This window comes from Eptatretus burgeri, chromosome 1, assembly GCF_056783735.1.
Source record: "Eptatretus burgeri isolate ZD-2024b chromosome 1, Ebu_testis_v1, whole genome shotgun sequence".
NCBI lineage: Eukaryota > Metazoa > Chordata > Myxini > Myxiniformes > Myxinidae > Eptatretus > Eptatretus burgeri.
In genome coordinates, this window is record NC_140961.1 from 135,173,602 (window position 1) to 135,189,703 (window position 16,102).

At 45.7% G+C, this 16,102-nt stretch overlaps 1 protein-coding gene across 2 annotated transcripts in view; it reads right to left on the reverse strand.

The window, feature by feature from the left end:
- Positions 1-8,554, reverse strand: part of LOC147035496 (uncharacterized) — a 61,294-nt gene extending 52,740 nt beyond the window's left edge. Inside the window, exons 1-2 of one of the 2 annotated variants that reach the window (XM_085899281.1) lie at positions 5,326-8,554; positions 3,780-5,247 (exon numbers count right to left, since the gene is read on the reverse strand). In XM_085899281.1, coding sequence (XP_085755407.1) covers positions 3,780-5,247; positions 5,326-7,553 — 3,696 coding nt within the window. In that variant the 5' untranslated portion in view covers positions 7,554-8,554. The remainder of the gene's footprint in view (positions 1-3,779; positions 5,248-5,325) is intronic. The other variant, XM_085899292.1, reaches the window with a different exon arrangement.
- Between the last annotated feature and the right edge of the window lie 7,548 nt (positions 8,555-16,102).

Below are 16,102 nucleotides of genomic sequence, written 5' to 3' on the forward strand. Positions count from 1 at the left end.
AGGAACTTTTTTTCATACAATGGTCATTTAAACTTGTTTTCATAAGCCAACAAAGAACCCGTTCGTTAATTCCTCCAGAACTAGCATATTTCAGTTACGCTTGGAATTCCAACGAAAACTGGGAATGGTACAATGCACCATACCGTACATGGGGGTCCTACCACCACGATTAATTATTGCTCAGGAGTGCATAGAACAAACACACAGACACACTTATAATATGATAGTCAATGAAAGAGTAGAGAACCCTGAAATTATTTCTCAAACGATAGTGACAGCAGCAGCAGCACCGACAGCAAATGATAACATGCAGACCAGAAGGGAAACAGGTACATCTCCGGACACAAACAGCTTCCGCTCCTGGAAGGAGATGAACAATACCTGGTTCCCCTTGACTATTTGCGTCAAAGTATTCAGTTATTTATTCATCGTTTTATAATTTATTCAACATATTGATCAAAGGGGATCGCAAGATGGCCAAGAGAGAGGGACACTCGACACGAGAGAGCCATCGAGCCATGGTTTCATCTCAGCCGCCCAGCTATAAACTACCATCCTGGTGTTTCACAGGCAGGATTATTCATCAATGTGTGTGTGCGTGCGGACCCTCTGATGGACGATAAAATTGGGCGTTCCTTCTCTCGACATGAATTAGTGGACGCTAAAGATCCCAGGGTATACTTCCCAAAAGAGTAGGCGAGCTATCACCGGTACAATTGCTAAATTCCAAAATCCTGCCCTGACGACTGCACTGGGAAGGCGATGGCAAACCATCCAGTTTAACCGCTGCCAAGCAATTGCTTCGGTAGAACCGACACTCTGCAGCAGAGTATGGTCCATCAGGATCAGGATTAATCAAAAACGTTTTGAGGAACTTGAACATGCATCACATGTACTCGAAGAAATACATTATGTGACACATGAGGGTCGTTTTACATTAATTTCAGTGGACATTATTAGACAATGGACGAATCAACATAACATATGGGATTTGAACCTGGGATCCCACAATCATGAGCTACGTGCTCAGCCAGGAGCGACAAACAAGCCAAGGCACTTACTCAATTTCTTTACTCGGATGAAAAGTCCACAACGGTCAGATTTCAAAATTGTAAGAAGGCTAATTAGTACAAATTCCCCAAAACAATACGAAGTTGTTCATTTTTGACAAAATCTCTCAATATGCTCGATGGACATACTGATGAACTGAAAAAAAAATACGACAACAAAAACTCAACTGTTAAACACCAAGTAAAAATTAGAAAGTTCTTAACTTTTAGCACAATTATATCTCATGCCAGAAAGTTTATCCTTTATCGCAGAAGTAACAAGAATAAACTCGAAAATGAAGTTTCGAGTGTTAACATTCGGGGAATCCACATTATGTCCACGTGCTGTGTCGGTGAAAGTCGAAAGAAACGATATAGGAGTGAAACGTGTTAACCAGACTCGAGACTCAATGTGCTTTCAGTCTGGGGGGTGGTCTGGGGGAGGGGTCATTGGTTCAATCACAACACTGGCTGAGTCATAGCAAAGACTAAAAAAAAAATGGTACGCCCTGCTTCGTTGTTTGATACTCAGCATTTAGAGGATAGAGATCAAACAAACCCTGTGTGTTGGCATCCGATAAGGTGTGGGGAACCGGCGGGGGGTTAGTTCTAAAGACAAAAGCAACAACATAAACCGTGTCGCCAGGAACTAGAGTGTCCCTATCAGTTGCATCACTCCCCCCGAAGACTTGGTGAATTTATCTCAAATCAAGTGCGTTGGTACCTCTGCAACCGGAGGTGGACGGATGTTATGTATTCACCCCTGTTTGTGAGTATGACATCTGAAAAAGTTGTGGAAGGATTGTGACAAAACTTGGTGGATGAGTTGGGTAGGTGACGAGAACAAGCCGATTAGACTTTGGTTCAGGTTCGGATGCAGATCCGGCCCATCAATGGGATACAAATGCAAACTGTTCGCCTGGCAGGGGTATGCGTTCTACCGAGTGCTGTTTTAGTTGTCTCATGCGTTTGTCTGTATGTATGTGTGTGTGTGCGTGTGTGATTTGTGTTGCAGCACCTCCATGACCCATAGACGCTGTAGAGAAAAAGTTTTTTTTTTAAAAAAATAACGATAAAGAAAGAAGAGCAAGATAAAAATGGGGAGTTGCGTAAGAGATTGGAAGAAGTGAGAGAACACACAGGTGGATGAAGGAGTTCAAATAATATCCACAGATTCCGTGTTCGTAATATGAAGATGGCTCACAAGGGGAGGGGGAAAGAAAGGGTTAAAACGGTTTTGTTTGTTTTTTTAATCAAAAAGAATAAAACATCACATGACTTTAATCATCACGTTGATGCTTTTGAAAGGTCAACGCTTATGAAAGTGCAAGGCATGAGTATTTTGTCAAATTCAAATTTTGTATGAATAGTTTATGATGATTTTGAAAATGCTCAACAAAGAACAAAGAAATCCAAATAAAAATCATCTTTGGAGGGGCAAAGGTGCCAAGCAACGTGAATCGATGAATAAGTTGTCTTTGAAAATTACGAGGGTCTCAACCTGTGAACCCACCCCTCCCAAAATATGTACCGGTCAGCTAACGAAAGAGGTTCCAGTGGACTCCAATCCACAACCAGCACAGCTGAACAGTAGCACCTTGACCTAATTACATCATGAGGGTTTACCGCACAGAATTGAGGGATAACAGCCATGATGAGTATACTTCAAAATGGCCGGACGTCGGACTTGTTTTTAGAAGAGAGAAACACCAACTGTGCTATTTTACCATATTCGGCGATTGCTGACAACCATCCACACGACCTACGAAGATGGGCGTGAATAAAAAGTACAGAAGAAAAAAAAAAGTGCCATTTGAATGCCGAACATGTTGTTTCATGTTGTTTCAAGTCAATCCTGTCAATTTCTAAGCACCTGGGAAAATAACAATAATAATCATCATCATCATCATCGAAAGCAATCACAGTGTAAAATAGTTGGCATACATCCTCAGCGGATTGAAAGCTAATTGAACCTGAAGGGCACTCGGTGGAGCGCATACCTCCGCCACCTAACGCCTGATCCACGAGAACATATCTGGCCCAATACATTTTTTGAAATATCATGCTATGCAGCACTATATCGTTTTTTGGCCGATGCTCTCAATGCTGAAGAATCACTTTAAAAATTAAACAATTCTCAAATCCAAATCCGGATTCGGATCTTCACCAAAATCGAATCAATTTGTCCTTGCCACACACCCAACCCGTCCACCAAGTTTCGCCCGAATCCGTCGTCCACAACTTTTTGAAATTTCATGCTATATATCATTTTTGGCCCTCCCTCTCTCAATGTTGAAGAATCACTTTAAAAAAAATTATCAGATCCGGATCTTCACCAACATCTAATCAGTTCATCCTTGGCACACACCGAACCTGTCCACAACTTTTTGAGATATCCTGCACACAGACAAACAGGCAGACAGACAGAAAGGGGTGAAAACATAACCTCCTTCACGTTCGGTGGCGGGGATAAGAAGAGGACTTTTTCTTCTTCAAAATCAGGAATTGAAGTCTGTATTACAGATTTTAACAACCGTGTGATGTCCATCAGTTGCCATTTCAGTGTAAGAATAAATAAATAACATAACTATAATGTCACAGCAATCTGTTCAATCCAATTGGAAGCAACGACATGGGTTTCGCCAAATGTTTCAAGTTTTCTTTCATATCAATTGCAACAAATATGTCAAAACATTCATCAACTTTAAAAACAGACTCAATGAGACTCACGTTTTTGATCTTGCTGCCACCTTTAGATAAGCATGATCTCTCGAGTTGCTGGTAGCCCCCGATGACCTGGATTTCCTCGGCCATAGGAAAACGTTTGGTCGGCCTCGGTTTCGGTGACGGCTCGTCCACCGGGGAATTCAGGGGGGATGTCTGATCCTCAGGTACGGCTGCACGGCGGGGTTTGACCGTGATCGTTTTTCCAGATACTTTTTCAACGGCGGCACGGGCCAGGGTGCTGCTTATTCTGCTTTCCGAAAGATCCGGACTTGAAGATGCAACAGGGACAAGTTGAGAAGAAAGGTTTACAGGCCGAATCTGCTTGGTATCAAGGGTTTTGTCCTCTCTGCTGCCAGAAACATCCTGTTCAACCCTTGATTTGTTCCAAACTGTGTGGATCCCAGCAGGTGACACCTGCTCACTTTTCTTGTTTGGAGTATTGGGTTGCTGAACACCAACACCTTGATCAGAGGCTCCAAGCTGATCACTGCTTCCACCAAAAGTACCACATGTGACATCACTCAGAGATCCCTGGTTTTGCAGCAGGTGCTTTGGACTATGAGAGGCATCCACTTTAGAGGACTTGAAAATCAATCGCTCAGCATTTCCATAGGTTCCATCACTCTGTGGTGTCCTCTTCCTCTTTGGAATAACGGTAAATGAATTTTTTGATTCGACACGAAGAATTGCAAGTGATCTACCTTGCTGATCATCCTCTGCAATGGATGACAGGTCAGGAACAGGAGCAGGACGAATCTCAAAAGTATCACTTTTATGCACCATAGATCTCGCTCCGAAGCCGATAAATTTGTGTGTAGTGTCCCCATACTTCGGCTTCAGAACTTGACCATTGTGAACAGCCACGTGTGAGCCCCTTGACAAGTTGCCTTGCAAATTGTTGCTCACTTGCTCCTTTTTGTTTTCCTCTTGTCTTTCCAACTTCTTACACCTGTCTCTCTCCAGGTCCTCGCACCTCTTCTGTTCCCTATTTTTCTCCTTCTGCCTCTCCAGCTCCTTCTGCCTCTCCAGCTCCTTCTGCCTCTCCTGTTCCCTCTCGAGCTCCTTCTGCCTCTCCCGTTCCCTCTCAAGCTCCTCCTTCCTCTCCCGTTCCCTCTCCAGATCTTCCTTCCTCTCCCGTTCCCTCTCTCGCTCCTTCTGCCTCTCCCGTTCCCTCTCCAGTTCCTTCTGCCTCTCCCGTTCCCTCTCCAGCTCCTTCTGCCTCTCCCGTTCCCTCTCCAGCTCCTTCTGCCTCTCCCGTTCCCTCTCCAGCTCCTTCTGCCTCTCCCGTTCCCGCTCCAGCTCCTTCTTCCTCTCCCGTTCCCTCTCCAGCTCCTTCTTCCTCTCCCGTTCCCTCTCCAGCTCCTTCTGCCTCTCCCGTTCCCTCTCCAGCTCCTTCTGCCTCTCCCGTTCCCTCTCCAGCTCCTTCTGCCTCTCCCGTTCCCTCTCCAGCTCCTTCTGCCTCTCCCGTTCCCTCTCCAGCTCCTTCTACCTCTCCCGTTCCCTCTCCATCTCCTTCTGCCTCTCCCGTTCCCTCTCCAGCTCCTTCTGCCTCTCCAGCTCCTTCTGCCTCTCCAGCTCCTTCTGCCTCTCCAGCTCCTTCTGCCTCTCCAGCTCCTTCTGCCTCTCCAGCTCCTTCTGCCTCTCCAGTTCCACCTCCATCCCCTTCTGCCTCTCCCGTTCCACCTCCATCCCCTTCTGCCTCTCCCGTTCCACCTCCATCCCCTTCTGCCTCTCCAACTCCTTCTGCCTCTCCCGTTCCACCTCCAGCCCCTTCTGCCTCTCCCGTTCCACCTCCAGCCCCTTCTGCCTCTCCCGTTCCACCTCCAGCCCCTTCTGCCTCTCCCGTTCCACCTCCAGCCCCTTCTGCCTCTCCCGTTCCACCTCCAGCCCCTTCTGCCTCTCCCGTTCCACCTCCAGCCCCTTCTGCCTCTCCCGTTCCACCTCCAGCCCCTTCTGCCTCTCCCGTTCCACCTCCAGCCCCTTCTGCCTCTCCCGTTCCACCTCCAGCCCCTTCTGCCTCTCCCGTTCCACCTCCAGCCCCTTCTGCCTCTCCCGTTCCACCTCCAGCCCCTTCTGCCTCTCCCGTTCCACCTCCAGCCCCTTCTGCCTCTCCCGTTCCACCTCCAGCCCCTTCTGCCTCTCCCGTTCCACCTCCAGCCCCTTCTGCCTCTCCCGTTCCACCTCCAGCCCCTTCTGCCTCTCCCGTTCCACCTCCAGCCCCTTCTGCCTCTCCCGTTCCACCTCCAGCCCCTTCTGCCTCTCCCGTTCCACCTCCAGCCCCTTCTGCCTCTCCCGTTCCACCTCCAGCCCCTTCTGCCTCTCCCGTTCCACCTCCAGCCCCTTCTGCCTCTCCCGTTCCACCTCCAGCCCCTTCTGCCTCTCCCGTTCCACCTCCAGCCCCTTCTGCCTCTCCCGTTCCACCTCCAGCCCCTTCTGCATGTCCCCCTGCCTCCTCTCAGGCTCCTCCTTCTCTCTCACTTGTTCGCCCTGGCCATCATTTCCACTCTCCAGCTCTTCAAATCTCTCCCACTTTCTTTCAACCTCATTTTGCCTTTCTGGCTTCTCTTGCCTTTGGCTCCTCTCCCACTCCTTCGCTTGCATCTGCTCTTGATCCTTGTCATCAATTTCATGCATTACAATTGGTTCTTTATTGTTTGGATTCACAGTGAATGAATTGATGCCCAAACGTTTGAAGGGCACAGCCAGTTGTCGTCCTAATCCAAGAGTTCCATCGGTCTCCTTTTGCGATCCAAGAGCCTCGAACCTGCTCCGAGAAGTATGCACCGTTTGAGTTTTTTCACAGTACGCACGGTGTTGCTCCTTACGGTCGTGGCACGACTCAGAAATGGCATGACCATTTAAGGCAGCACCCTGCAGAAGCTCAGAATCATCGCAATCGCTTTTCCTGCCCTCACGCACATCGTCATGCCTTTCACAGCTGTGCCTTTGCCTCGTCAATGAGGGACGCTCGGGCACGGCATGATCACACAGAACGGTCACGTCGTTGCAGCCACGACCGTTGTACGCCCGGACGGCAGACTGCGAGAGGATGTCCTCCATGCTGGCCGAGCGCAGGGGGGCTTTGCGGCTCCTTGAACTCGTCAGCCGCTTGTTGTCAAACTTGCAGAGCAAACGGCTCACCCTACCATGTAAATTCACTCGAGCAACATCGTCAACCCAACGACCGTCCACACCACGGATTCCATCGACCTCCTCAAACACCGAGGAGTGAAAGCCACTGACAATGGGATCGTTAAGCTCCTCGACGCTCTTGCTCAACGGAGACCGAACACCCAGTCCACGGCCACCACGGCGGTAACCACCATCACCGCCACTTCCACCACGGCTCTCGCGTTTATCGGCGAACCAGGAATCGAGGACAACAGGTTCCGACTCGATAATGATGATGTTATCGGTGCAGATGGTGCGGACCCCGGGCATTCCGCTGTACACCGAGAGGATGTCCTGCGTGGTGCGCGAGCCACTTCGTGACACCAAAGGTCTCGAGGCGGAATTTGAGCGGGACTGAAGCCTTTCTCGGATCACGAACGGGTTATCCTTCACCAGAGCGATGTTCTCCATGAGGACGACCTCCTCGGTGACCACCGAGTCTTGGCGGGACGCGACTTCGGAAGCATCGGGCTCGTCGGTGTTTGAAGCCTTCCGGCGACGTCGTTCCAACACCTCCAGCTTCCAGGCAGGAATCCCAGACCGTCGGGGCTCGTCCTGATCTTGCTCCCCGGACGACGTCTGGCGCTTCCACGAAGGATGCGCCATGGTGGGGGCGATATGTGAGGAGAACGGGGGCAAGACCCGGCAGGTGCTTCGCTCGATGGGGGGGGGGGCTAAGAGAAAGGAGGACGGGATGTGAATGAAATGAAGAGGAGAGTTGACCACCGAGTTGTGAAGTAATGGAGATGGAAGGTGTTTCGGAACAATCGAAACATGTATGAATGGAATCACAATTAAAAGGAAATAGGACGAAGAAGGATTAGACTAACTTGACACCGATGTCGCCTTTTGAATTAATATTTCCAAAAGATAAAGCGAAGAGAAAGAGAGGAAAGACAAGTGAGAGGAAATCGGAGAGTGTGACTGACGCTCGGCGACACACCCGGTTTGGCAGGACGAAATGAGGAGGAGTAGTAGTAGGAGGAGGAGGAGGAGTAAGGAACAGGGGGCGTGGTAAGTGGAATAGGGGGCGTGGTAAGCGGAATAGGGGGCGTGGTAAGCGGAAGAACCGCCCACTTCGTATCCCTTCCTCAGCGACCATCGCAGCGACGATCCTGTTGTCGAATTCGTTGTACAATAACATTCCGTCACTCGCATTCGCAATTAAACGATCGTTCTGCAAGCTGCCAAAATCGCATCTTTAAAGAAACGTGTTCGGGAGAACAGCGCTCTGCTTATACACCGTCCCAAAATTATAATTACAACGAATGACTGACGATCAGCCAATAATAAGGAGGGGAAAAAAATAAAATAAAACGCATGAACATGGAGGGAACAAATAACCGACAAAAAAAACCCAGGTGAACCACAAGGATCACACCCGCCGTTCATCTCCCCCCAGCTATTCTTTCTTGCCCCGTGCATGGCGTCTTCGTTGCGTATGTAATAAATATCCGGCCGCCAGTTGGTCAAGAAGGTCCCGAATAAGGATATTCATCGAGAATGTCCGGAACAGTTAATTTGTGGCCCTCTCCTCGTGGCTCGTACATTCCTTCCGTTGCCATGGGCGACGACAGTTTTAAAGGGAGTCAATGATTACATTCCGTTGAAATGTGGACAAGGGAATGAAGTGCTGCTGCTGCTGCTGCTGCTGCTGCTGCTGCTGCTGCTGCTGCTGCTGCTGCTGCTGCTGCTGCTGCTGCTGCTGCTGCTGCTGCTGCTGCTGCTGCTGCTGCTGCTGCTGCTGCTGCTGCTGCTGCTGCTGCTGCTGCTGCTGCTGCTGCTGCTGCTGCTGCTGCTGCTGCTGCTGCTGCACGTCTCTCATGGCTCCATGACTGCAATAGGTGGTGCGACATTGCCTTCACATTGGGTAAACACGGCAGGTCTTGGAATCTTCAACAGGTTGTCATTGTCGTTGTTGGGAAATGCATATTCGAAACTGTAGACACCACCAAGTAGCAGGCAAGGCCCAGGTCTCGTGTGCTTGGTGTTAATGGTTTTCTCCCAAAGAGTGGGAGGATGTAAAGTCATGAACTCCAGGTTTTCGTCATCATCTAATGTCTATCGTTGGTGGTGCCTTCGGTTTGGAGCCTGGGATCTTTAACGTCCATCATCGGCAAACGCTAGCGCTCGAGATCACAGGTGAACATGCCTCCAACAGGTAGCGTCCTCGTACGTGCAACGTCCTGCCTGTGAAATACCAATCACGCGGTTTTTGTCGGGTCGAGACCGCTGGGATTACGAGTTTCTTGGGTCAAAACTAAGATCCAGGCTTTCGGTGACATCTTGGATGCTGCTGTCCTGTCTGTGTCTGTTTGTGGTGAGGATGTTGAGGTCGTGGAGAGATTCACTTACCTTGGCAGTGATATTCATGTCTCTGCTGGCTGTGAGTCAGAGGTCAATAGACGTCTGGGTCGGGCCTGGGGAGTCATGGATTCACTGGATCATGGGGTGTGGCGCTGCCGGTACCTGTGCGGGAGGACGAAAGTCCGAGTCTTCAGGTCCTTGGTGCTTCTGGTCTTGCTCTATAGATTCGAGACTTGGACTCTGACCAGGAATCTGAGACGGAGACTTAATTCCTTTGGTACCGGGTCTCTTCGGAGAATCCTTGGCTCCTGCTGGTCGGATTTTGTATCCAACGAGCGGTTGCTGAGAGAGACTCGGATGAGATTTGTTACCTGCATAGTCCGTGAGCATCAGTTGCGGCTGTATGGACATGTGGCTCGTTTTCCTGACGCTGATCCTGCTCACCAGATTCTCTCAGCGAGGGAGTCTCGTGAGTGGAGGAGGCCAGTGGGTCGACCACGTTCCTGCTGGTTGCAGCAGGTTGATCGGCATCTCAAGGAGATGGGGATGGGCCTGGCATCTGCCTGGAGGATGGCCAGACGGAGGCCCCTGGAGTACCGGTGGAAAGTGGACGCAGCGACGCGCTGTTCTGGCACATGCTCCCATACCTGACCTGACCTGAGACTGCACAGTTCAAAGGCGATCAGTGTGCCACCTCAGATTAGATATTTGCATGACCTCAAGGTTTGTGACACACCTGTGAAACAAACAGCAAAGAAACCAGCTGAAACCAGGAATTATTTACCTTCGAAGGGATTTCACTGTGGGGCTAATCATTAAATCACAGCAAACAAATCAATATGTACTATGTGATTGTACAATCAAACGGTTCTTCACACTGTACATTTACTATCTTCAGTTATATATTAATCATCATCGTCAATGGATAACTCCAACACTCCTTACATTCTCGCTAATCCTTCCCTGCAACAACCCGTTCCCCATCATGGATACAAATGAAACCTTGTCTGAGAGTGTCCCCAAATTGGTAGAGTAGAGTTTACCTGTAATTTTGTTTTTTTTTCTTTGTATACATTGTCGAGGCTCATATGAGAGCTATCACACAACGCACAGCAAGGGGGGCATGAGACAAGAGGGGGGGAGGGGGGAGAACAAAACAGTGGGGAACAGAGACATTTGGAGATCTGTGGAAGGGAGAGGGATGGGGTGGGGAACACGGGGTATACAAGATGGATATTACAGGGACTTGCAGGGAATTTGAAGGAGGTGGGTTTGGGGTGGATTGACGGGGGTAGAAAAGATCGAGGAATTGGATGGGGGACGATAAGAGGTGGTGGTGAACGGATGCTTTGAAGGCCTGGAGGGAAGAATGGGATTGAAGAGAGTGTGGGAGTTTATTCTAAAGGCGGGAAAAATCCTGTGTACAGTGGTGGTTGTTCATCCCAGTTCTGTGGATACACGTCAAATTGATTTTCTGGGACTTTGTTGAAATGATTCTTGTTCAACATCTGCTGCACTTGTGCTTGGTTGATCGGTACTTTTCTGTTTCTGACAACTTCCAGTCTCCTTAATCCTCTTTTACCACTCTCCGATACCAGTCCGCGATGGCGAATTCCTTCCATACCTTGTACGGAAATTACGCTGAACATGCGTGTCGGATCTCGTCTCTGAACCATTCAACGCACTGAGCTTTCTCCTGTGGAGTCGCCATTTTATTTTACATTAAACCACCAGACCTGGAAATGAAGAAAACTTTATCAGTTTCTGTATCATATAAAACAAAGGGTATCGTTGTATCATTTGTGATCCTAAATATATCAACAACCAAAGTTGTCCAGGTTTTTTTTGGAACATCCTACAGTAATACCCCAATTTGTGTTATATTTCCCCCTTTTACGTTGTTGTCACGTTATTAATACCATGACCTGATTTGCATCGCTTCAACTTGCCTTAAAAGCCAGACCTTTTCTTCTCAAACGTTTTCAGAACTTAGAAGACTGATAAAGACGCCAGAATGTGTCGCTAAAGTTCCAAATCTGGAGATCGCAAAATCGCTGCAAGGACGACTGTACGTTGCTTCGCACATAAAGAAATGTACTGTGCTGTAGATTGGCGAAGAGGCATTGTAAAAGTGTTACCTTCGAAGTGAAATTAGATGTTATTCATCAAATGGATACTGTTGAACACGCCGTCGAAGTTGCCTGGTTATTAAGTTTTCCTCCGGCTGTGATGCGTACCATCTATTACTGAAGGGCTGCGATCGGGGATCGCTCATGGTTCCTGGTATAGCCAACTCGTAATATTCGCCAATTGATAGCATTTGAAATTATGTCCCAGAATGAAAACAAACATTATTTATTTTTCAAAAAGAGGGACATCACAGACACCAAGACTAAATGCTAAATGCCTCCTTCCAGGAAACATAAAAATGACACTGTTCATTGAAGAAGGAGGAGGAAGAAGAGGTACCACCAATTTTGACCACTGAATGAAAAGGTTTATTTTTACTTAATATCTGATCATTCTATTATTTCATTAATTCTTATGAGAAAAACTGCTTTGATTTCTGTCATTTTGATACTAGTCGCACTTTTCAGGAGTGAATCCCTGACGTAAACCAGGGTCTAACAGTATATATTTATATATATATATATATATATATATATATAATATATATATATATATATATATATATATATATATATATATATATATATATATATATATTTATATAACCGAATCTATTATTGGCCTGAGGAATCTCACTGGGAAGTGGGTGAAACGTCGCCTGAGACTGGGTCTGCTTTTGCTTATTACTTCAATTAGAAGAGTAGATCTTTTCAGATGGATGTGCCCTTCTTTTTTTAAAAATGTATGATCCCAAACCACCACAATTTTGATATATCACATATATATGAATATATATGTGTGTTTTTTTTAATTTCATAAGCAGGAATAAATTTTACATCTAATATATAAAGCTCTTTCTAACTATTGAATGACTTACTCACCCACTGACTGATATGAAAGATCGGGACCTTCCGGGTGAAGTAGAAAGCTGAATTTTTTTTGTACTGATGGACATCAAAGTCGGAATACTGGAAGAAATCACAGAATCCTCGAACAACGTTCATAAATGAAAATATAAATCATTGAAAAAATAAATGAAAATAAATAAATGAAAAATCAAATTCCGGTTAGCGACCCGAGACGAAGGGGAAGCACGGTGATTTTGTGTGCAGATGGACCTCAAAGCCGATACACCGAGAAAAATCACAGAATCATTGTACAACACCCATTAATGAAAATATGAATAAATGAAAAATAAATGAAAAAAAAAAATGAAAAAACTAGATGGTATTCATAGAATACTTATCCTGCACAGTCAACGGTTTTGGAGATATTGAAGTGCAACGTCTTTCGGTTTTACCAATTTGGTGCTTGTACCACATGACCTATGACATCATGATTATCATTAAAATATTCCACAGGAGGAGGATGTGCTCCTTTGGTGAAAACTTCGTGTCCATCAGACCAACGGTGGCTGAGAAAAAAAAATCATAATGATTGGATAAGTGTTGTACTTGTCGAATTATGATGTCATAAGGAAGGTACCAATGACATCATCATCAACATATCTTATTCCCCAAGGAGAGTACTTCACAATAAGCCATGTTTCAATTTTTTCCATGGAGCAGTTTCGGAGATATAGAGGTGCAACTTTTTTCGATTTTTTCCAAGTTGGTGCCTGTACCATGTGACCTATGACATCATAATTGTCATTAAAAAAAATCTATAAGAGGAGCCACTCATATTCTGAAAATTTCATGTCCATCGGACTAACAGTTGCAGAGGAAATTTCTTTTTTCATACTGATCACATCAAGCATTGTACTTGTTGAATTATGACGTCATAATGAAGGGACTGATGACATCAGCATCACCATATATTATTCCCCATTAGGAGTACTTGACAATGAGCCATGTTTCAATTTTTTCCATTGGATGGTTTGGGAGATATAGAGGTGTCCAAGATGGTGTCCAGACCATGTGACGTCATAATTATGAATAAAATTTTTTTACAGGTGGAGGCACTCCCATGGTAAAATATCGTGTCAATTGGACTAAAGTTGCCAAGAAAATGAATTTTGAAAATGCAGACGCACACATGCACGTATGCCACATGTACGCACGTACGCAACCGAATGCCTAACCCTGGTTTTCGCTTCGCAAGCGCAGGGTAAAAATGCAGGTGAGTGACCCGAGACAATAGGACAGTACGGTAATTTGTGTGCCGATGGACATTGAATCCGATACACCAGGAAAAATCACAGAACCATTGGAAAGCATCTGTAAATAAAAATAAAAAGAAATTAAAAAATAAAATGAAAATAAATAAATAAAAAATGAAATGCAGGTTTGTGACTCAAGACAATGGGCAAGCTGGGAAAGCACGGTTCGTATGCTTATACACATTGTGTAAGCACACCCTGCTACTATATATATATATATATATATATATATATATATATATATATATATATATATATATATATATATATATATATATATATATATATATATATATATATATATATGTATGTGTGTTGTTTGCGGGTGTACGAGTGTGGGGGTATCCCTGGTTCTCCCCGGACTCACTGGGAATTGAGGCCATCACACACAAATAAGTATGTCGTGGCGGGTCGTTAATCAACCACGGACACCAATAATGTAACCACGTGACCCAGTGTCCTCCGTCTGACTACCATTTAACTGGGGGACATGCAGTCTCCTTATCGGGGAATCACGCCCTCGGTCGTTGTGCTACTTTTACCTTTATTGGATCTTGACTAAGGCGGCCGAGCTTACTGCGAGCACAATACTGGAGTGATGTGAGAGCCAATTAGTTGGGGAATTATAATCTCCTGGATAATCTATGTATGGACATTGCTTGACCAATAAGGGGAAAGGACAGACACAGGCAGATTTAAAGGAAAATGTGAACAAGGCAATTTATTTACAGTAAGCAATGTGGGGTACGGGGAAGGAGGGAAGGGAGCTTAAGGGCTTTAATGGAGTCAAAGGGCAACCTGTGCAGTAAAAGGGGAAATGCAATAAAAAGCAATCAAGGTGTGTATTTACAAAAAGGAAAGAAAATGCACAAGTCGCAGACTTTATCTATTCCTTACGACCGGATAACATGATAGGGTACCCATCAGACTACACACACATGGGAAGACAATTGGGAGAGGCACGAACCCCACATGTCTATGGCACAAAGCCAGGGAATGGGGCAATTATTGCAGGGGGTAGAGGGACTGTGTCGTGTCCTGGTCCGTTTACCGGTCGTATTCAGTTGGAGGAGAATGAATGGGGATTAGGGAAACGAAATACAGTATGGGTGTGGACTGCAAGAAATTATAGTACAGGGTAGACGTTCATACAGATCTGAGTCAAATTACTTCCCCAGTCACCGCTCAAGAAGGTGGGAATGAGTGGGGTCATTGCCCAGCACACGAAACACAAAGTGGGGTTAAGCAATTGGTTCATCTGTCTGTATACACTCTGCAGACATCAGTCTATGATCGAGGAACTACTTAATTTCAATTGAATGTTATATTTTGAACACTGAAGAACACAAATCGGACACGAACCCGCAGTTCAGCAGTACTTTGGCTCTGAATTTGGCAAATCGTATGGATATATTATTCCAAGCACACACAGAGAGAGGAATGCGGTAATTGTTTGAATCTCTCGGTCAGTCTGGTATCAAAACAAAATTTAAACTCAATCCAACCATGAAACTTATTTTGTTAAGGACGTCATAAAGGACACAAACAGGCACGAATAATTAATTTAACGTGTTAAATAAGGTGGTGTAAAAGACTGTGCATCAATGCCGGTAAATTTTGGGGGAAAAAAGTGTTTTTGGTTGTTTTTTTATTTTCTCCAGCCTTTAAGCCCTTAACTTTATTACAATTGAATTAAATACTTGACACAGGAGAACCAAAAATTGACTTCCAAATACCTCTAGTTTAGCAGTACTTGGACAAACTATTATGCCATTTCGGCCAATCAAATTTGCCGCTCGAGCACTCAGCATTGGGAAATATCAAGATTCAGACAAAATCGCAGCTCGTAGGAAATATAGCTTGTGCTCGGAAATACAAAGCAACAGTGGAAACGACCATTCCCATGTGCTTTTTCTCAAATATGCTTGGGGTAGGGTATTCTCTCAACTCTACAGTTAAAGAAATAATAGTTGTAGTGGTCGGAGTAGTAGCAGTTGTCAGAGAGGTTGACAGAGGGGAAAAGACCAGATATAGGAGGGAGGGCATATGGCTGTTATACTTTATACATTGTCATAATGGTTATATCTTATCATGCAAGTAAAGACTTGACAGTATCATTGTATAAATAAAATATTAACACCAGATTTCAAGTACAGAAAATGTAAAAGTCTGGCAAATGCCTTTGCAGCAGATGCAGTGAGATAGTTAGGCCTAAAGGGGTGATGACGCAGGTAGGGGCAACACAAGGAATAAGGACGATAAACGGAGGAAGATGGAAGTGAGTAGCAGGGGATGTAACAGGAGGATGGGTTTTGGCCACCTGATAAGAAGGTCCATTGAGAACTCGTGGCATGGTCACGTAGAGGGAGTAGATCACTCCCAGAATTGACATAGCAGGGGAATAGGGGAAGTTGGATGTAGATATAGGAAGAGTGTATTACATCTACTTTGCCTCATTATTGGATGTATCAAATTTGTTAAATTTTCGCAACCATTGTTCCCAACAGCGCACATCCATTGAAGTTGAAAAAGTGGCCCCAAAGACTGGGACGCTGTC